This window comes from Delphinus delphis, chromosome 4 (genome assembly GCF_949987515.2).
Source record: "Delphinus delphis chromosome 4, mDelDel1.2, whole genome shotgun sequence".
NCBI lineage: Eukaryota > Metazoa > Chordata > Mammalia > Artiodactyla > Delphinidae > Delphinus > Delphinus delphis.
The window spans coordinates 1,524,408-1,546,676 of record NC_082686.1 but is presented as its reverse complement, the minus strand read 5'-3'; the positions used below and the strand labels follow the sequence as shown (position 1 = coordinate 1,546,676).

General features: G+C 54.4%; 1 protein-coding gene across 1 annotated transcript in view; it reads right to left on the bottom strand.

The window, feature by feature from the left end:
* ITGB2 (integrin subunit beta 2) overlaps nt 1–21,126 on the bottom strand; it is a 34,665-nt gene extending 13,539 nt beyond the window's left edge. The window contains exons 1-4 of the mRNA XM_060010223.1: nt 21,080–21,126; nt 13,396–13,558; nt 2,871–2,931; nt 2,478–2,566 (exon numbers count right to left, since the gene is read on the bottom strand). Coding sequence (XP_059866206.1) covers nt 2,478–2,566; nt 2,871–2,928 — 147 coding nt within the window. The 5' untranslated portion in view covers nt 2,929–2,931; nt 13,396–13,558; nt 21,080–21,126. The remainder of the gene's footprint in view (nt 1–2,477; nt 2,567–2,870; nt 2,932–13,395; nt 13,559–21,079) is intronic.
* Between the last annotated feature and the right edge of the window lie 1,143 nt (nt 21,127–22,269).

Below are 22,269 nucleotides of genomic sequence, written 5' to 3'. Positions count from 1 at the left end.
GCCCCAGGTGGAGCCACGGGGACTCTCCGCGGCCCACGGAGCACCTGGCCCAGGGTTTTCAGGCCCTTGGGCAGCGTCAGCAGCACGGGACGAAGGAGGGAGTGGTTCCCTCCCAAGGGGACGCGAGCGTCCCCTCTTGGCCCACGTGTCATCCCCCAGGCACCACGCGGATCCGGAATACAGGCCAGGGCTCTGGGCCAGGCAGCTCAGAAGGAAACAGGCCGGAGGGGAGCGTGGGGTTCCTGGGTCTTCCCTCGTGACCACTGTGCCCCCCACGAAGGCCCCCTGGATGTGGACACGGCAGGGAGAGAGAAGCGGCCGCAATCGGAGGGTCCTGCTCTCGGCTTCCTCCGACAAAAGAAGGCTCGAGAGAGCAACCGCCGGCAGGAGACCAGGCAGGTGCAGGGGGCGTGCCCAGCGCCGGGGCGGGGCCAGCAGAGGGGCGGTGCTTCCTGAGCTGCCTCTGAACCGTCCTCGCTTTCGGAACCCTATGAATGCTTTGAGTACTCCAGAAAGAAAATTAACAGGAATGGAGAGGGAAGAAACCCCTAAAATGGAATCCACTGGGAAACAATTGAACCCGACTGCATTTCAAATGCTATGATAAACTCAGGAAAGGGAAGGGAGGAATTCACCCTGAGGACGGACTTTTTAAGCCGGCACTATGACCGCACCCCAACAAGAGGAGACAACACAGACCACACCCGATTTCCCCCCTGCAGTGCTGCAGGTAGCAACTCTGTAACCACTTTCTGTGAATCGTAGGATTAAGAAAATGGGGAAGTGTATTGCGGATGCTGGGAGGCTGGCTTCTCCTGAAGGGGAACCAGGAACCCTCAGAGAAATGTCTGAGTCCCTAGTGGGGGCGAGGAAAGTGCAGACGGGCTTGGAGCTCTGCCGATCCCAGAGAGTAAGAGAGCTCAGGAAGTGATGCTGGGGCGTGCTAACAGGACACAGGGCCAGCCTGGGGGCTCCCAAAGTCTAAACGGGGAGCACTTCGAGCTTCAAAATGGCAAAATGAAAGTGATAGCTTATAAGCTACTGAATAAAATAAACATCTACGGGTTTACACCGATGAGAGAGACAGAGAGAGGGAGGTTGGGGGAAGGAAAAATTCCTCTTTACATTAGAAGCCATTAGAAGGAGTAATGAACAGGAATGTCACCATTTTGCAACCGTCCCAGTGAGAACTGATTCAGGCAGCCAACACCAACAGATGCTCAAGTTAGTGGGTGTAAGCCTGATGGGAAGCAGAGTATTTCCTGGCCTCGGAGTATCTCCGCACAAAGTACTTACTATTGCAAAAGGGAAATAGTGACGTCATGGTGGAGAGCCTGGCAGACGCCACCTCAGCTGAGTGGTCCAGGCTGCATCCCCAGTATCAGGACGGAGTGACAACAGGAGCCCTGCACGGGGTTCCCGCCAAAAACGCACACCCTGGGCTGAATCAGAGGGAGGCCAGACAAACCCGTAGGAGGGGCATTCTGCAAAACTGCCGTGAACTCCTCAGAAATGGCAAGGATGTGAAAGACGAAGAAAGCTGGCGAATGTTCCAGATTCCAGGAGATAGAGAGACATTTGGATGCAATGTGTGGTCCTGGATTATAATACTGACCAGTGGGGTGGGTGTGGAGGAGGGTGGGGGGGGGGTGACATCAAAGACATTATTGGAGCAATTGGAAAAATTTGCACAAGGTGTGTAAATTTGATCAGAGTAAAGTACCAGGTTAAATGTCCAATCTTTGATAAATGCCTTGTGGTTTTGTAAGTGAGTACCTTGTTCTTGGCAAAGTCCCTGGAAATATTAAGGGACAAAGGGGTTTGTGTCTGCAACCTACCCTCAAACAACTGAGAAAAAAATAATATGAGTGCATGTGTGTGTTTCCAAACAGACCTGTGGTGTCAGAACCTCAGGGACCCCCATGAGGAGGGCGTGGTCAGCATCTGGGGGTCCCTAGGGAAGGGGTCCTCCCCAGGAGGAGGTGGAGCTAGCCCACGTCCTGGCCTTTGCCTTTCTTCCCAGAGGGTCTCACAAGTTAAACATGAAGTAACTAAGGACAGCAAAGAGTTAGGTTTCCAGCAGGGAACTTCCCCAGTGCTCCGTGTTCTGGGAGCGGACAGCGGGGCACACGGGCGGGCGGCAGCAGCTGCCTTCCTGCTGCAAGCATCTCTGCCTTGTCTCTGGCCAGGGCTCCTGCCTCTGGGGCTCGGGCAGCACCTGTCCAGACCCAGCGGTTTCACTCTCCGGTCTGCCTCCGCCAGGCTGCCTGGGGACATGCTGAGTCTGCCTGTCTGTCTCTGACGGCACCGTGTCCCTGGGCTGCTTCTGCTCCACTAGAAAGCAGAGTGCTGACACTCCTGGAGGCAGCAGTTCCAGAGGCAGAGAAGAAGGTCCAGCCCGGGAGGAGGGAAGGGGGGAGGGCAGGCCAGGCGCGAGGCCCCTCGGGGCAGCGGACAGCGCTCAGTGAGGCTCTTACCAGCTTCTGGCACCAGGCGCAGCCAGGCCCTGACTCGACGCAGTCCCGGCAGGTGCTGACCCTGTACTTGGTGCACTCCTGGGACAGGACTAGGGGAGAGGAGACAGGCTGGGGGGCGTAGCCTGTGGCAGGCACTGGCCGACCCCCACAGAGACAGCAGGCCCTCCAGGGACTGGGGTGTGAATGGGGTGGTGGAGAGGACCAGGAGGGAGGGAGGAGACCGGGGCCCCTGGGGAAGCGGCCTCCAGGAGGGTGGGCCCCACGGTGGGCGGGGGAATGGAGGAGGGCGGCAGGTCAGGGCCCTTCCTGAGCCTCCAGCAGGGGACTTGGGGGCAGGAGGGTGCCAGGGCGGGTCCCATTCCTCCCATGAGGAGCTATCCCCGCGGGACTCACCAGACCGGAGGGCGAGCAGGCTCCCCAGGAGCAGCAGCTGCGGGCGCTGGCGCAGCATGTCCTGTGGAGGGGAGGGGGCGGTGACTGGGCCTGGGACCCCAGACCCTGGGCCTAGAGACGCAGTGCTGGGCGGGCCGTCCCTGCTGCCGAGGGGTGCTCAGCGCTGGGGCGTAGCCAGAACGGGTCAGTCTCCCCGATCCCCCTCAATGGGGCTGTGCCGCCAGCGGGAGAGGAGGGCTGAGTGGGGCTGCGTGCACTCCACGCAGCTGAGCCCCCAGCCCCCGAGGACCAGCAGGGCGTGGGTCTCCTCACAGTGACATACGCACACAAGCTCACACACACACACTCACCATGCGTATGCACGCACGCGCGCCCAAGGTGCCGCGCGCTCCGGGTCAGGGCCCCGCGTGGCCTTCGTGGCCCCGAGTCCTCAGTGAACTGAGCTGAGCTTGGAGCAGAGACTCGGCCGGCCCAGGCCTCCTGGGAGGGGGGTGAACCAGGACTTGGGAGAGAAGCCAACTCTGAGCACCTACTGGCGCCAGGACTGTGCCAGCTGCCCGCTGGGTGAGGATGTGTGATCGGGCAGGACATCTGGGGCCTGCCTGGGACAGACCCCTCCCCCCACATCCTCTGCCTGCCTCTTGTCTGTAGAAAAGCTTAGTCTCCCAGGCCTCCCCTGCCTCACAAAAGCCTGGCTGGAGAATTAACGATTGAAAGGATGTGAACACTTTCAGTTGGGCCAGGAGAACTGGTAAGGATTTAAACAGTAAATCAGCCATGCGCAGTCACAGAATCTTTAGTTCCTCCTTGAAGGACCCAGATAACGAACAAACGGTATCTGATGCGCATCCTATGCTGTTTCACAGATGCTAAAACCCCTACCAAATGGGAGAAGTTAATTGCACAATGACCATGACCGTGTAGCCCCCAGACCTACTGGAGCCTAAGGACTGATAACGTGAACCTCTGTGACCCTGCCTTGTTACCTCACCATCAGCCAATCAAAGAACTGTGCACGAGCTGATCGCATACCCTGCGACCCCCCTCCCTCACCTTTAAAAACGCTTTGCCGAAACCCTTTGGGGAGCTCGGGGTTTCCTGGGCCTGAGCTACCCGGCTCCTTGCTCGGCCCTGCAATAAACCTTTCTCTGCTCCAAGCTCCGCTCTTTCGGTTTGTTTGGCCTCACTGTGCGTCAGGCACTCGAACTTGGGCTGTTTGACAACAGAAGGGCCCGCAGAGCCATCACCTGCTGTGCCCGAGGCCACGAGCTCTAGGCGACCATTACTGAGCTCTTCTTCGTCCACACCTGCTGGGCCTGGGGTAAGGCGTGGACAGGGTGTTGGGCCACCACCGGCTGGCCCTGATGCTCCCAGAGGCAAGAGCGTGGGGGCGGGCTGGAGGCCTGGCGCTGGAGCTCTGGTCTTGGAGGTGGAAGCAGCACCCTCCCCCCGAAGTGCCCCAAGGGACCCAGGCTGGGCCCAAAGCAGCAAACGTCCTCCAGGCCAGCTCCTGGGAGGGGTGGCAGCGCTTCGTGGGCCCTCGAGCCCCCACGTGTGAGAACCTGTAGGGCTGCTGCCTTTTAATCTGACGCCAAGAGAGCAGAGAGGGTGCTGAGCTGCCAGCAAACCAGAGGCAGCAGGCGGGGTGGGGGGTTATCCGCAACCAGGATCAACAGGCTCACCCTGAATACCTGCAAACGCCAGCTCCTCTCCCCAGCACACTGCTCGGTGCTGAGCCGGCAGATGCTCCCACCCAAGGTCCACTTGTGGCGAAGACCATGTGGCCCCTGCCGTGGTGGCCTCTGCCGTGGCCTGTGGGCTCTGGGTGCACCTGGAGGTGGGTCCTGCCCTCGCCTCTGCTCTCTCGTAACCCCTGCATGTGTACCAGCGGCTCTGGGGTGGAGGAGGGTCCCAGGGGGTCCCATGGGGGGACCCAGTGCTTAGAGGTCTCGCCCAGCCCCACTCTCCCGTCTTTTGGGGGTGACCCCGCACCCCGGTCCCCACCAAGCTTGTAACCAGGAGCTAGAAGTGTCATAACAGAACAGACCCCTTCCCTTTTCTTTCCTGTTCCGGTCAAAAGCAGAACTTACGCCCTGCTCTGGCTTCCGGGGTCACAGAGCGGGAGCTGGGAAGGTGCTTTCAGTTTACTCCACGCCCACCCACTTGTGAAAGCCCCGTGTTGCCCCAGAGCCCTCTGGGTCCCTAGCATATTCCGCAGCCGGATGCCCCACGAGGCCCGCGCGTGCTCACTGACCCCCCGGCTGACCCGGGCGCCGCCGGGCCCAGTCGGCCTCAAGATAGCACCCCACTTCGGAGGCAGAGGCTGCTCCCAGTAGAGGTCGGGGAGCCCCCGCCCCAGGCGCCCCAGCTGTGCACGTAGCCGGCGGGGGTCCAGTCCCGCCAGGGGTGGGGAAGGCCCTCCAAAAGCAGCTCGATGCCCTTTCCTGTGGCCACGGACCCCAAACAGTCACAGCAACCACAGGCAAACCCCGACCCTCGCCTGCGGAAACCGGGGCCCCGGCAGCGGCAGGATGCGGACCCGGTGCCGCTCACAGCTGGAGCATCCTCCCACGCGGTGGGGAGAGCACCTTGGTTACGGCAAGAAGACCCACAGGCCATGGGAGGGGTGTCGCCGCGCTCTCTTCCCCAGTAAGCACTGGGACTCCCGCCGCGCCCGGCTCCGCCCCAGCCCCAGTGCCCACGGCCCCTCGGGGGCAGGACGCCTGCACACGCAGTGGCTCTGGGAGCTCGGAGCGCGGAGCCTGCAGCCAGCTCTCCTCTCGGCCCCGGGCAGGGGTGCCAGTGGACATGCCCGGCGGCCAGGACTGGCCATCAGAGGCCCCGATGCCGCAACCATCATGGCGGGGCCTCACAGACCGAGGCCTCCTCTGGGTGTCGTCCTGGGGCCCGGCCCCCTGGACGGCGCAGGGCAGTGCCCGTGCCCGGGTCCCCGGCTGCCCCAGCGGCATACTCTGCCTCGGCTCTCTCTGCGTGCCTGGAAGGGCTTGCGGGCCTGGTCCCGCTCTGGGGGAGGGCAGGCTCGGGCCGCCCTCGTGAATGTGAGGCCCCGACTCGGCCGGGACAGCTGATCCGAGAGCAGGGAGGGGGGCGCGGGCTCCAGCTGGGCCACCCGAGCCCAGACCTGCGGCACCCTCCCTGCCACCCCGACGGCCCCGAGGCTGCACTCTCCCCAGATCTAAGGGCAGCCCCGCCCCAGGACTCAAGGTGCAAAACCCCAAGTCGAGGTGGCTTGAGAAACCCAAGGCCCCACGGGCCTGTGAGGACATTGCGTCAGAGCTACCCTTGAGCCTGACCCTGCCCGGCAGGGGGCTGCTGGCGCGACCGAGTGCGACTGCAGGAAGTGGCGCATCCCCGCGGACCCCGGGCGCCCTGAGGATCACCCTTCACGATGAATAAAGCTCTGAGCGTCGGGGTCCGTCAGGGAACACCAGAAGAAAAATAGGGTATATTCCTTCCAAATCCCACGCACTCCACAAAAGCCCATAGTCCCTATTTGGTAAAAGACAGAAGAGAAAGAGGAAACATCAAAAAAGAAAGGAAAGTTGAAGAGGCAGAGGGAGGCCCCACGTCCGAGGCAGGGTACGCTGCTGTCAGATGAGGCTTGCTGTCAAAGACGAAAGCTTTGCCGAAGTGCAGACCCTCAGACGAGGCCCTGCGGGGCCCCAGGACTCACCGAGCATCAGGACTTTGCGTCAGAGCCTGCCCTTGACCGTTCAAGGTCAGACCATAAACCACCTGGTGCTGGTTTCCAAGAGGCACGGCCAGCAAGTGACAAGGAACAGAGATGCTGTCAGGAAAAGGTTACAAGAGGGGAAGGCAGGGGTGCGGTATTCATCCCAGGAGCTGAGGGTGCAAGGCTGCTTCATGTAGAAAAAGGCCAGTGTTGACAATGGATCTAAAATAGGCATCAACCTTTTAAAACCAAAAGACAAAGTTAGGATGTGGTCGTTTCTGTTTTATGTGAAGACAAAAAAGAATTGGACAGAAGCGGATTCCAGTGGGGGCTGGAACCCCTCCCCCCACCCCCATCCCCGCCCCAGGTCACGGAGTTTCCAGACAGATCGGAAGACGAGGGCAGAGGGGGTTGAGGAAGATGCCACCCACGTATTCTCTGAACCCACACATTCTCGGCCCCAGGAGAATCCACTGCGCGTGTTCGTCACTGCTCCGTTCACCGCCCGTGAAGGCTGATGGCAGAAATTTTTAGGGCCACAGTTTCTGACCAAATGGAATAAAATGAGGTGCCCCCCCAACACACACGTGTTAATTAGAACCTTTAAAACACTCTGCTCAATATCCCTTAAGTCCAAGAGCAAATCAAATTTACACGTACAGACACTTCAGAAAAGAGACAGCGCAACTTTCTCTGTTCAACGGGTCCCCGATGGAGAAAGAAGCCCGAGGCCCTAAATGCTTTTCTGCCTGACGGAAGGGAATGATGATACACGTGCAGGATGGAAAAAGTTCAGACGTGAGAGGAAGAGCCACAAAGCTCAGGAAATAAGGGAAGGGAGGTGGGAAATACACAGACAGCAGAAAAAGTCGATGAATCCGAAAACAAACAAAAAAGCTAAAATTGATAAATACGTCGAAAATCGTTTCTTCGGAAAAAGCAATAAAATGGGTCATCTGGAAGAGAGCACGTATGGCAGTCGCCAGGGAGCTTAGGAAAGGAAGAGGCAAGGCAGCAGTGAGCTGTGCGCTGGCCTGTAAAATGCATCCAGAGCTTCGGGGACGGTCTGTGTGACCCTGGCCCTCGGGCCGGTGGCTGGGGGGAGGGAAGAGAGCAGCGGCCTCCGGACTCAAAGGCACCAGGCAGAGCACGTTCCCGGGAAGGCACGTGCCGTGGCAGTGCCCCCTCACACCACGGGACCCGTGAACCCAGGTTTAGCAAATAGAAATGATAAAAGCAATAGAAGAATGTGTATCTCAGAGTAAGGACACTCAGCGTAAAAACTAAGGGAGAAAATACCAAGAGGATAGACTCAGACACCCTGGTGGTCCAGTGGTTAAGACTCTGCGCTCCCAATAGAGGGGGCCTGGGCTCGATCCCTGGTCAGGGAACTAGATCCTGCATGCATGCCGCAACTAAGACCCAGCACAGCCAAATAAATAAATATCAAACAAAAGAAGATAGACTCTAAGATGAAAACTCTAATTCGAAAAGATACGTGCACCCCAGTGTTCTTAGCAGCAATAGTCACGATAGCCAAGCCATGGAAGCAACCTCAGTGTCCATCAACAGAGGAATGCATAAGGAAGACGTGGTGTGTATATGCAATGGAATACTACTCAGCCATAAAAAAGAATGAAATAATGTCATTTGCAGCAACATGGATGGACCTAGAGATTATTACACGAAGTGAAGTAAGTCAGACAAAGAGAGACAAATAGCATATGATACCACTTATATGTGGAATCTAAAAATTGATACAAATGAACGAATTTACAAAACGGAAACAGACTCACAGACATAGAAAACAAATTTATGGTTTAAAAGGGGAAAGGGGGGAGGGATAAATTAGGAGTTTGGGATTAACAGATACACACTATTCTGTATAAAACAGATAAACAAGGACCTACTGTATAGCACAGGGAACTCTATTCGATATCTGTAATAAACTATAATGGAAAAGAAACTGAAAAAGAATATATACATAGGAAACTGAATCATTTTGCTGTACACCTGAAACATGGTAAATCAACTACGCTTGAATAAATCAAATAAATAAAAAGAAGACAAGCTCTAAAAACAAATTTTGTACCTAAAAAATTGAATAGATGAAAATATTTAGTATGTCTCATGCAGAAGGTGAATGGTAATCTTTGTGTCCAAGGAGATTTTAGAAATAATAACAAAAAGGCAAATACCCCATAGAAAAGGATCTTGTGAACAGATAATTCACAAAAGAAGAAATGCAGCTGTTACCAAACATTTGGAAAGGCCGCTCTGGCTGATAATTGGGCATCGTAAGCAAAATACCGAGATTCCTGGTCTAGCTGTCAAACTGGACACTGTTTTTGACATCCATGAGGCCCACCCAGTGGAACCTACATGGCATGAAAATGTGTGGACGGCTGCTCGCAGCTCAATTTTTACAATCAAAAGTCGCTGAGCGGGAAAACAATACATGTAAATAATCGAAACAGGCCATGTTTCTTCTGTGTGGCGGCGTTATAAGTATTTTCAATTTTCTTCATTACTCTGGTTTGTATTTTCCAAACCTTCTACAATAAACATATATAATGATTTTCTTTTAAATTATACATTTAAGAAAATCTGAACATCGTGGTGGTTGAGGAATTGCTTGGAGATGTCTCCAGATTCCTAAAGTGGTCAGTTTCTCTGTTCCCACTGCGGACACTTCTGAGGACAGTGACCCCCTGCTGGGACATCTGCTCATAGCTCGTTCGCTCACTCATTCATTCACTGAACATGCGCTGCCTGTCTGGCCCCTGGGCACTGCTCTCCCGGATTCTAGGATTCTGACCTCTGCCAAGACCTTAGGGCACCTCCACACCTCCCCCAGATTCCCATCGCACCCGAAAGCCCCACTGCTGCAGACACCAACGCGTGGCCACACCCATACTATTTAACAGTGAACTGGGGGTTTGCATCACTAGGTGTTCAGCAAGGACCCCCAGACCACCGTTGGATGCTTCCACCTGCAACAAATTCTAAAGCGTTTGTTTTGCCTTTTGTGACCATATACAAATAAAAATATGTTTACAAAAGAAAGAAATTGGTGGAAGCACGGCTCCCGAGGGGCTGCCTTTCTGTGCGCCCCCAGCCCCTGGAGTACTGTGAGAGAATGCATGCCCCGTGCCCACGGAGGCCCGTCAGGCAGGAGCCCTGGCTCGCTGAGGTCTCGTCCGTCAAGGAGGCTGACCTCAGGCCCTGACCTTAGCTCCTCAGCCAGTAGGGAACCCTTCCAACTACTTCTGGCTGCAGCCCAGGGTGCGACACACCCAGACGACCTTCCCTCCGGAAGCTTCCAGAACAGCGGAATCAAGCCACATGGGTGCGGAGGCCTCTGCATCTCAGACTGGCCAGGTCTGAGCATCCGAGGGGCCTGACCCCACACCTGCCAATAGGAAAGGGGCAGTGGTTTGCTCTGTGACGACGCCTGGGCAGTGGCTGTGCAAGGTTGGGCCACAGCTCTGGGGACCACGGCAGACATGGTCAGTTCTCAAGGGAGCCTCAGCTGGTGGGTGGCGGTCCCTGCCTGGACAGCCACTTAGGACCCCAGATCCCAGAGGACCAGGGCAGGGCACTGCCCGTGGCAGCCACCCTGCTGGCCTGGCTACACTCTGCACTCACAGCCTCGATTCGCCCGCAGCTGCCCCGGGGGTGGACCAAACCTGCTCCCTATTCCTAGGGAGGGCTCTGAGAGGGTCAGCCACACAGCCAGGACAGACGCCTGACCCCGGGGCTGACATGCCCAAGTCTGCGCCCAGCTGCCGAGTGAGTGTGGACAGGTGACCCCCCTTCCAGACCTCAGTTTCCCCCCTTGTCACAGAGAGCCAAGGGTGCTGTGACGGTGAATTTCACGTGCCAACTCCGCTGGCCGTGGTACCCAGAGCTTTGCTCAAACCCTCGTCTGGATGTGGTTGTTTGCTGCAAAGGTGTTTCTGGACGAGCCTAACATTACGTAAGTGGACTCTGAGGAAAGCACATGGCCCTCCACGATGTGGGCGGGCCTCATCCAACCAGTCGAAGGCCTTAAAGAAAAGACTGATGTCCCCCGAGGAGGGGAGACCTCTGCCTCCAGACGGCCTTGGGCTCGAGCTGCAATGTCACCTCTCCTCTGGGTCTCCGGCCCGCCCTGCAGATTTGGGGTTTGCCAGCCTCCACAATCGTACAAGCCCCGAAATAAATCTCTGCCTCTACACAGACACACACACACGCCCACGCACACGCGCACACATCCTATTGGTTCTGTCTCTCTGGGGAGCCCGCACTACTACAGACCCCAACAAGAGCACCCCAGGCTCAGGGTTTTTCAACACCACTTCGAGGTGAGTGGGCAGAGCCGTGCTTTCCTGCTCCGTGTGTTTCAGAGGCAGTGAGGGGACCGGGCTCCTGTTTCTCTCCACCCCCATCCGAGCCCTGCGGTGGCGGCACCCCACCCCTGGGCCTGCGTGACACGGTTTCAGACCTGGGCTGCGTGGGGTGCCGTGCTGAGCAGGGACCGTGCCAGGGCTCACGCGGAAGCCACAGGGTCCGCTGGCTCCCAGGCACCCCCGGCCCTGCTGCTCGACTGCTGGGAGGGTGAGCCGCCCGGACACCCCCAGCTTTTGGTCGGGGGGGGGGACCTTGGACCAGGCAGGAAGGCCTGCTCGGGCCACAGGCTGGCAGCTCAGGGACTCACCTGCACCCGCCATGTCCCCAGGACACCCACTCGTCAGCGGTGGGAGAGTCTGGAAACCCCCAGGCCCACCGAGGACTCCCCTCTACATGGGCTACCCTGCCTGGGAGGGGGAAGGCAGGCGCTCTTTCTGAGCAGCCTGGGGACCCCGCCCGCTGCTACAGCTGAATGTGGACTCCACCAGCCTGATGGGGGACGGGGGACGGGGCCCCAGCGGCCAGGCAGGTGACACGTGGCAGCATGGCTGGGACAGGTGGGTCTCGGCATCCCGGGGCCCGTGGGACTCGGCACCTTCCCCCGCCAGCCGCGTGCTCCCTGGGGGCCTCAGCACCCCCATCGGGCATCAGCTCTCCGCTCGGGCAGGTCTGGGTGACGACAGAACCGACACCCCATTTTAGGTCCAGTTTGTGCAAAGGGAAACGGACAGTGACCACACTAGCATCCCAGCCCTGCCCGCCTGGTGGTGTCACCGTGGCGTCACCAGGAGACTGCCTAGTGCTGGCGGGGAGCGCCGGACGGGGCTTCTCAGCTGGGGGCACAGTTATTAGCTGCCGGCAGCTGTCCCACAACGTGGGCTCAGGCGGGACCGTGGGCCGCTCGCGGTGACAGGTGTGCAGGCCGCCGGACCCTGCCACCCAGGACTCTTCCTAGAGCTGGCGGGGCCCGAGTCAGGAGAGGCCGCTGCAGGCTCTGTGCTGCCCCATTCGTGGGGCGGAGCCTCTCCACAGCCCTGTAACCGGCGGAGCTCGGCCTGAGCTGAACCCGTGGGACTCTGTGGACGCAGACCCACACCTTCGCCCCCTCCAGGGAAGCGAGTTTTGAATTACAATTTGATATAGAGTCAGCTGGAGTGTAAATACGGGCCCATTTCGCAGATGGGAGGCCCAGCAGCAGGCCTATCTCCTGCCCACCTTGCCGGGGTGCAGACAGGCCTCTCCCATCCCCTGGACAGTGGTGACCCCTCTGCTGAGCTCCTTCAGGGCCCCGGCTGTCTGGGGTGTCTTCCCTCGTGAGATCTCCAGGAAGCGACCGTGACCGGCCCGGGTCTTCGCTCCGGCGCAGTGCAAGCTGACAGCCGCACGCAGACCGATCCACGCGGATTTCAGCTGAGAAACCCGAGGCCAGTGGAGCGGTGTCTGGCTGCGGGGCCGAGCCCCTCGAGAAATGTCTCCATTCACTCCCGTCGGGACAAAGCCCTGGGGCAGCCGTGAGTCCCCTCTCCCGGCGCTTGTCCAGGTCCTCGGGCCCCAGTCCCCCCAATCCTAAGGGGACAGGCCTCCAGGGGCCTGGTTGTGGGAGGTTTAGGTCACACACCCAATGCCTCACCCCCTAAAGCTTGACTGTCACCCAGCGTGTTCACGTCGTTAGGCCAGAGCTGGTGAACCTTCGGGAGTCCCAGAGAAGCAGCAGACCCACCCCCGAGACAATGTACCGTACACACACACACACACACACACACACAGAGACACACACAGAACACAGACACACACACACACACACACACACACACACAGAGACACACACAGAACACAGACACACACACACACACACACACACACACTGCTGGAGGACAGAACCACCCCGGCAACCACAGAGCTGTGAAGACAGAACAGGACCCGCTCAAGCAGGAAGTGGAAGGAGCAGCTGGGGAGGCCCAGGGACCCTCCTGCGCAGCCTGGCCGTGCCGGCCCCGTACCCACCAGACAGGGGTTTTGCCTGTTCCCCAGCCTCCTCCTGGCTCTGCCCGGCCTCGCAGCCCCCGCATCAGGGGCTCAGCAGGTGCCTGGGGCTTGTTGAGGGACCCTCACCAGGGGAGCCGAGGCTGGGGTCTGAGTGCATCCTCCCAGCGTGCCGGTCCCATCTCCTTGGTTACATCCCTCCCATCACCCCGCCACTAGCTCTGCCCACGGTGGGCTCAGCACTTCCCCTTGCCGGATCTCAGCTCAGGGGGCCTAGAGTGGACGACCCCAGGGTGTGTGACACGGACCAGGGCCACCAGGGCCTCTGCAGGCTGGGCCCCTTGGAGCTGCCCGCCTTGGGAAGGGCAGCAGCCATGGCCACGGGAGAGCCTCAGGGCTGAGCTGCTCCCCTTCAGAGGAACCAGCCCGGACACAGGGGGGCCTCTGTCCACTCACCTGCTCGATGCTCTGGAGTCTCAGCAGGGCTGGTCCTGGCTGGGCTGGCGGGGGCTTGGGCTCCGCTCTTCACCAGGCCGGTGCTGCAGAGGGTGTGGGAAGACGCCGGCCCGCCCGAGACTCCACTGGTGAAGGCGCGATGCTTCCTGTTCTAAGTCAGGAACTGGAGGAAGTAGTTACGTGTGGCTGGTTGCACCACATGTGCCCCTTCCAACCTCACCCCGTCTGCCTACAGGGCCCGACAGAGGGCTGGCAGAGGAGCAACACACAATGGGAACACACCATCCGTCACACACGCTCACAGCTGGAAGGGGAGCAGCGTGCGGGGAGGATGGGGTGGGAGCAGGGCCTCTGGCGGCACCATGCGATGCCCCCGCGGGCCGAGGGGGTGGCCGTGCCCCGCAGGGGACAGAAAACCCTGGAGGGCAGTGCCCAGGAATTTTCACCCCAGGAAGGGACCCGGCCCGCAGACTGTGCACACGGGAGGGGAGCATGCCCCCACCAAAGAAGAAGCACACAGGCACTGGGGACTCAAACCTGGGTCACGGAAATTAAAAAGCATCACACGGACCAAAGGGCAGAATAAGAAGCTGGAGAGCAGGATGAGGGCGTCGGCCCGGGAGGACGACGGGACAGGGAAGAGGCAAGTCCGTCTGCCCGGCCCCGCCCGCAGCAATTCCAGGAGAGAACAGTAAACAGAGAGGGGAAAGACCCGGACAACAGAAGAGGAGGTCGGAGAGAGAGGACCGGACCCAGATGAAGAGGCTGCCGCGTGGCTTGGGAGGAAGAACAAAGGTCCCGAAACGGGTTAAAGTGTGATGCTACCACAGAACGTTAGTGACAGAAAGAAAACAGGACAGATTCAGAGAGAGACAGAGACAGACAGAGAGAGAGAGAGAACGAGGGAAGGGGAGGGTTAGGGTGGGGAGGAAGGGAAGCAGAAGAGGAGACACTGGTTACATCCACAAAGGAGCAGAAAGCAGAGCCTTCAGACGAAGCAGGGCTCAGACACATAACGACCCTAAAATCTACTTGGAAGAGGCACTCCCGAAATAAAGACAGACGGATGAAGGAATGCAAGAGGAATCCGAGGGTCCCTGAGGGAAAGGCGACCAAAGAAATAAGGAAAGACTGTTAAGCCTAAGTAATTGCTGATTTTAAAACAGAGGTAAAAATATTAACAATTGGAAACAAAAATCCTAGAGGAGCAGAAGAGATGAGCAGATGCTGCAGCTTCTGATACTCATCAATGGACACTTTGCTAGGAAATATTTAATTTTATATGTGACAACGATTAAAACTCTCCTAAAGAACAGAACTAGGAAGTATACATCTGAAAAAGAAGAAAATATGACAAATCCTTCTTTTAAGGCAAGGGAAACAGAACAAACAAGAAAGATTGTGAACTAAGAACACACAATAAGGTATCAGGGATGATTTCAGAAGTTCCGGAGAATCCAGAGTTCCAGGGTCACAGCACCTGCGAAGGGGTCACCTTCCTCAAATATAGTCTCGGGCTTCCCTGGTGGCGCAGTGGTTGGGAGTCCGCCTGCCGATGCAGGGGACACGGGTTCGCGCCCCGGTCCGGGAGGATCCCACATGCTGCGGAGCGGCTGGGCCCGTGAGCCATGGCCGCTGAGCCTGCGCATCCGGAGCCTGTGCTCCGCAACGGGAGAGGCCCGCGTACCGCAAAAAAAAAAAAAAAAAAAAAAAAAAAAAAAATATATATATATAGTCTCGATGAGTTTTAAAAATAGAGCAAACTCTAATGATATGTTCTCTATCAAGGGAACTTCCTCTTTATGGAACTATTCCAGAAAATACAACAAAAAAGGAAGAGATTGAGAATGTCCCCGAATCACGCCCCCTGGTGACTGTCGCTGGCTGTGACACCACAAGGACACACTCCACTCAGACACAAGTTGCTTGCTGTCCTAGGCCTTGGAGAAAACAGCATTAGAAAGTAAGTTAATCATAAAGTAAATAACATAAAAATCACAACTTTTACTCTTGAACCCGAATCACGTCAACACTTCACCTCCCAGTACGTAGGAGCAATGGGGACAGAGGGCTGGGTTAATGGTCTGGCAGGGATGCAGTGAGCAAAATCCAGGCTGGAGAGAAGCCCCCAAGAGGAAGAGCAGGTTGCAAGAGAGGAGAGGAGGTGTGGGAACCCGAGATAAGAGATGGGAGGGAATAGCAACCAGGTACAGTGCACAGACCACAGGACATTAACAAATGACCGTTAAACTTTCGGACGTGTTAAAGGTTTTGCGATTACGTTACAGAATCGTCACCTTTTAGAGTCTCATGTTAAGATATTTGCACAGGACACGACAGGATGTTTCAGATTTGCTTCCAAATAATCAGGGGTGGGGTGGGTAGTTTTATGAGGAAGAAAGAAGAAAAAATTCTTGGCAAAGTAAAGCAAAATATTAAGATTTGATGAAGTTGGATGGTGGGTACAAGGGTGTAGGGATGCTGATCTCCACCCTTTTCTGTAGTCTTGAGATCATCTATTTTCTTTTTTGAAAAGGAACTAATGGGTTGGGAGACTGGGATTGACATATATACACTAATATGTATAAAATGGGTAACGAATAAGAACCTGCTGTATAAAAAAGAAAATTCAAAAAAAAAGGAAGGAACTAACGGGGAGTGACTGCAAACGAGCATGAGGACCTTTTGGGGGTAACAGAAATGCTCTAAAAATAGATTGTGGTGGTGATTACACAAATCTGTAAATTCAGCTAAAAATCATTATCGTTAAATTGTATACTTAATATGAGCGGATATTGGCATTCAAATTCTATCTTAATGAAGCTGTGAAAAATGAATTGAAATTAAGAATAAGAAAAAAAGGCACCAACGTCTTCCAGTCCCAGCTAAGACACAGTAAGCACACTGCACTCCACCTTCACACTGACCAGAGCTGGAAATACCACACAGAATAAAATCAAGCAACTTTCTAGACAGACTGGGTGAGACATCAGAACCAGATGAAAGGCTGATATGGTAGCAAATGTCTTGTCCCCGTACATCCCGTGCGTTAGATTCAAGGTAGCCTGCACCCCAGGACAGCTCAGTGAGCACAGCCAAGAGAACCCCTCCTTTCTGGTCAGTGGGCTGGGAGGAGCAATGCCCTGAAAGACAGAGAGAGTTGAGAGAAATACCCTATTTCATTTTCTTTTTCCTGGTCTTGCCCCAGAGACAAATTTCTGTCCCAAAGCCGCACTCCCAAGATGGTGGTAGCAGCAGCTATAGCGGCAGAAGCTATTGTAATCGTCACTTTGACCCAGAGGTGGATCTAGGCACAGGAAGCATGTGACAGTGCAAGAGGCCAAAATTCCTGCTTTATGGCCAGAGGACCCGGAAAGGAAGACTCGGGAAGCCAGAGAGCATCAGAGAAATTAATAAGAAGGAGGTTAAGAAAGAGACCCTATAGAGCCTTTTTAAAAAAATTTTATTTATTTATTTTGGTTGCACCAGGTCTTAGTTGTGGCAGGCCCGCTCCTTAGTTGCGGCTCTCGGGCTCGCTAGTTGTGGCATGCAAAACATTAGTTGGGGCATGCATATGGTAGCTAGTTCCCTGACCAGGGATCGAACCTGCATCCCCTGCATTGGAAGGTGGATTCTTAACCACTGCACCACCAGGAAAGTCCCCTATAAAGCTTTATATGAAGTTCCAGACTCACCCCTGAGCTGGACATATGTGGAAATGACCCAAATACCATGTCAAAGGCTTTGAAAATTGAATCGTGGTGTAGACCACTGCCAAGGTTGAAAACTGGACCAGGGGGATGCAAGTGCAAGATGGATCCAAGTAGCACAGCAGAGACTTTGAAAACTAAACTCACATCGGAACCACAGCCCACAGGAGGCAGGTCTGAACTTGTGGTCTGACCCAACCAGGCTGATGGCCAGAAAAACAAAAAGAGAGAGAGAGAGAGAGAAATGTTGGAGAACATTGGAGAAGATTTTGATAGGATCCAGAGTCTCATTAAATAATATCTAAAGTGTCCAAGACACAATTGAAAAGTTACTCAAACAGCAACAACAACGAAGAAAATCTCAAGCATTTGTAAGAGAAAAAAACAACGAATAGACGCCAACTCTGAGATGGTCCAAATGTTGACATTATCACATAAAGCATCTAAATCAATTACTTAAAATGTGCTCCATTAAGGAAGGAAAACACCCTTGAAACAAATGCAAAGGTAAAAATTTTCAGCAGAGACATAAAAGCTATAGAAAAGAACCAAATGGGTATTAAAATTAAAAATATGATTACAGAAATAAAAAATTCACTGAGTGGGCTTAATAGGAGAGTGGTGAAGACAGAAGAAAGAGTGAGTGAACTTGAGGACCAATAGAAATTATCCAATATTAAAGACAAAGAGAAAACAAAGATTGACAAAAAATGAACAGAGCCTGGGGACCCGTGGAATAACATCAAGAGATCTAACATTTGTTGCCGTTGGAGCCCCAGGATGAGAGGCATAACGGGTTGACCCAGAAAAAGTATTTGAAAAAATAATGGCTGAAAACTTCCCAAATTTGATGAAAGATATAAGTTTACAGATTAAAGAATCTCAGTGAATCTCAAATAGGATAAACTTGAAGAGAATCAAGCCTATACACACCACACTTAGACTGCTGGAAACCAAAGATAAAGAAACATGTCCTGAAAGCCTCCAGGGAAAATGGCACGTCACATATAGAGGAAGAACCATTTGAAAACATCACATTTCCCATCAGAATCACGGAAGTCAGAAGACAGTGGAACAACCTGTATAAAGTGCTCAAAGGAAAGAACTGCCAGCCTTTAATTCTGTTCCCACAAAATTATTTCCACCAACAAAGGGGAAATAAAAACATTCTCGGGACTTCCCTTACAGTCCAGTGGTTAAGGCTGAGCTTCCACTGCAGGAGGCGAGGGTTCAACCCCTGGTTGGGGAACTAAGATCCCGCAGGCCATGCAGTGTGGTCAAAAAAAAAAAAAAAAAAAAAAAGGACACTCGCAGATGAAGGGACAGTAAGAAAATTAGTCCCCAGCAGACAACTTTAAAAGAAATCTTAACATTTCAGGAGGGAAATGATACCAGAGGAAAACTGGGAAACTTAGAAATGAAGAAAAAACAGCAGAAAAGGAAACTAGCGGGTAACTACGCTATTTTCCCTCTTAAGGTCTTTGCAATATGTTGACGGTAAAAATGACAACATTGTCTGGTGGGGTTTTCAATGAATGTAGATGTAAACTACGTGGCAGCTCCAACATAAAAGGAGAACAGTGAAGGGCCACACACAGCTTTAAAGTTCCACTTCATTTCACGTGAAATGGTAAAATGTTCATTTTAAGTAGACAGCGAGGTGTTTAGTATATATATTGCAATTCCTCCAGCAACCATTGAAAAACCTATATAAAAAGATACAGATTAGGGCTTCCCTGGTGGCACAGTGGTTGAGAGTCCGCCTGCCGATGCAGGGGACGCAGGTTCGTGCCCCGGTCCGGGAGGATCCCACATGCCGCGGAGCAGCTGGGCCCGTGAGCCATGGCCGCTGAGCCTGCGCGTCTGGAGCCTGTGCTCCGCAACGGGAGAGGCCACAACAGTGAGAGGCCCGCGTACCGCAAAAAATATATATATATATATAGTTTAAAAATCAACCGATAAATTAAAATGTAATACTAAAAACACTGATACAATCCAAAAGAAAGCAGAAAATGGAAATAGAAAAGTGAAAACCAAAGGGAGCAAACAAAACAAAAAATTGAACAATAGACCTAAATCCAACAATTTCAATAATTACATTGTGTAAATGATCTAAATACACCAACGGTAAGACAGATACTAGCAGGTGGAATTTCTAAAAATATGACCCAACTGTATGCTACCTATAAGAAACACACTTTAGATATGATAATACAGGTAGGCAAAAAGAAGACGGATGGGAAAGATATACCATACAAGCACTAATAAAGAGAAAAATAGAATGACTGTGTTAATATCGAGCAAAGTAGACTTCACAACAATGCAAGGTACCAGGTGTGTGGTGGGGCTTGACTTAATGATGGAAGGGTCTATTCAGCAAGATGATACAACAATTGTGCATGTGCATTTGATCTAACAACATCAAAACACATGAAGCAAAATCTGAAAGAACTAACGGGAGAAACAGACAACGACAGCTGGAGCCTCCAACACTCCTTTCCCAGTAAATCAATTTTTAAAAAATTAGACACAAGATCGGCAAGTGCACAGGAGACCTAAAACGCAGCCCCGACCAACTGGACCCGAAAGACGTTCCACCCAGCAGCAGCAGGAGGAGGTGCCCACAACACGGTCACCAAGGAAGACTGAGTCCTGGGCCGTAACATAAACCAGGACACATTTAAGAGAACTGAAATCATGCACGATACGTTCCGTAGCCGTAATGGAATTATTACATGGAATTAAACCAGAAAATAAGCAACGGAAAGCCAGAAGAAATCTCCTAAGAAACAACGTACTTCTAAATGATCCATGGGTCAAACAGAGCCTCAAGGGAAATTAGAAAAGAGTTTGGACGGAATGAAATGAAACACAACATACCGTATTTGTAGGATGCAGCTAAAGCAAGGTGTAGAGGGAAATTTATAGCATTAAATGCAAACATCAGAGACCCAACAACATGAGTGATTCTTAGGCATTGTGCTGAGAAGACCAGCAAGATAGAGACTCCAGCCTATGGGGAGATTAGCATCAGAACTGCCCTGAGAATCCTTCTCCCAGCCATCTGGGGACAAGATCTACAAGGCAAATTAAAGAGTGGGGCGAAATGGGGGTGGCGTCCTGCATTTAGGTGCACAGTGTGCACCCCATTCGGCTCAGTGGCACCCACCAGGAACAATACCCACCAGTGTGGGTATCGTTCTGTGTCCATCGTTCTGAAGTGTCTGTGTCTCTGTGGGGCAGTATTTGTATGAAATGTCATTAAATCTCATCTAGTACCAGGGAAATGGCCTCGGCCAACCCTGGCGCATCCGTTCTTGGGAATTCACGAAGCAGTTGAAACGCCGGCGGCAAGAAGGCAGACAGGGAGTTCTGGGAATGAAAACGTGAAACAGAGGACATCACGGGCCTTTGTGGGGAGTGACCGAGAGGGACAGGGCTTTGCATCTCGAAGAAAACTGAAGCCAGGGATGAGTAAGCTTTTGGAGCAGCATTCGGGGAATAATCTTCTCCCCTAAGTCAGTCGAGAAATTCCACTTCCAGTCACTTTCACCTCCACCTTCCAGAAAATTGACTTTATTTCACCAGGTGTTCATTGAGGACTCCAGGGCCTGGGCGGGACACTGAGCTGGACGCCCAGAGGGTGCACGGCCATGCCCTCCGGAACATCATGGCCTGGCTCAGGAGGCAAGCATGTCATGGTGATATGAAGCAGGATGAGGAGGGATACCCAAGTGTGCCAGGCCTGGGGGCTGGGGTGGGCAGGAGGCAGCCAGGTGAGTGTAGAAAAGAGGAAGAGATGCCATCCCCTTGCCATCGTGGACATTGACCTGGGCACCCCCAGCCCCCTTCCCGCCCAGCCATGTCCCCACAACACACAGCCCCGAGAGCACAAGAAGAGGGCTCCTTTGCAACAGTGTGAAGATTAAGAAATATTTAATGATGGAGAACATGCGAAGGGGTTGCAAGCTCACCATACAGAGGTTCCCGGGCGGGTGCAGTTTTGTTGCCGACACTGGGGGGAGGCTGCAGTCACACATGAGGCCCACGATGCTGTGTCTGTGGGACAGATGAGGCACGAGAGCCGGAGAAAGACCAACCCAGCACCCAGCACCCAAAAGGCAGAACGCAGTCCCTTGAGAACTCGCCCCACGTGATGGGCGGGCGTTCACGGGAGCAGCAAGGCTGCCAGCAGCTCCTTCCCAGCCCCCAGCTCCTGGCTGGCACGCCTCCACCATCTCACCTCCCTCTGCCAACTGCCCTCCCACCTGACCTGCAAATTCCCCCTCCAACCCAGCCCTTGTCTTCTCCAGACCCTTCCCCCATCTTAAAAAGAGAAATTCTCTTTTTAATTTCTTCCTGCCAGTAGCTTCTTCCTGCAATGTTGATTCAGCTGTTGCTCTTTTGTGGGGAGGCGGGGGTGGGAGGTGGGGGGGTGGTGGCGGTGGGGTGGGGAGGCAGGGATGGGAGGCGGGGTGGGGGTGGGGAGACGGGGGAAGGGGGAGGTGCTGGCAGAGGCAGCTGCAGAGGGGGTGGCAAGCACACTCCAGGGGGGCTGGGGGACCAGAGCAGGAAGTAGTGCTGGCCAGTGGCAAGGGCCCAAGTAGCTCTTGCTCATCTGGCCCCCCACAAACCCACACCAACAGGCAGAAAGCCACCCAGCCAGGGCAGTGGAGGGCCTTGCTCTAATCCAGGCCACGTACGTGCAGGAGGGTAGCCAAGTGAGCACGGAAAGGAGAGAAGAGATTTGAGAGGCTGGGGGCTGTTTCTAGCTACCTACTGTCCTGAACACTGGCCACAGCACACCCAGCCCCACTTCTCACTGTCAAGCAGAGGGCCTTTACTCCTTAGCCCTCCTCCTGGCGGCTTTCTCTGTTTGTGGGAGGAAGCTGCAGAGGTGGCATTCCTATTTCCCTGACATACCTGGAAGGAAGGTGTCTGAGCACACCAGGGAGGCCGGGGTGGGGGCTGGGGCCTGGGCAGGGGTTGCCCGACTCTCATCGAAGCATAGAGATGGACTGATACGCTTGACAGTGTGGACGGTCACATGAGCAGAGCCCCTGTCAGAGGGAGGAAGACTGGGCTCTAAGTTTAAAGGAGATGGAGCCAGCAAAAATGTTAAGCGATGACCAACTCTGGAGGAAAACCAGAAAGTTGTACCAAG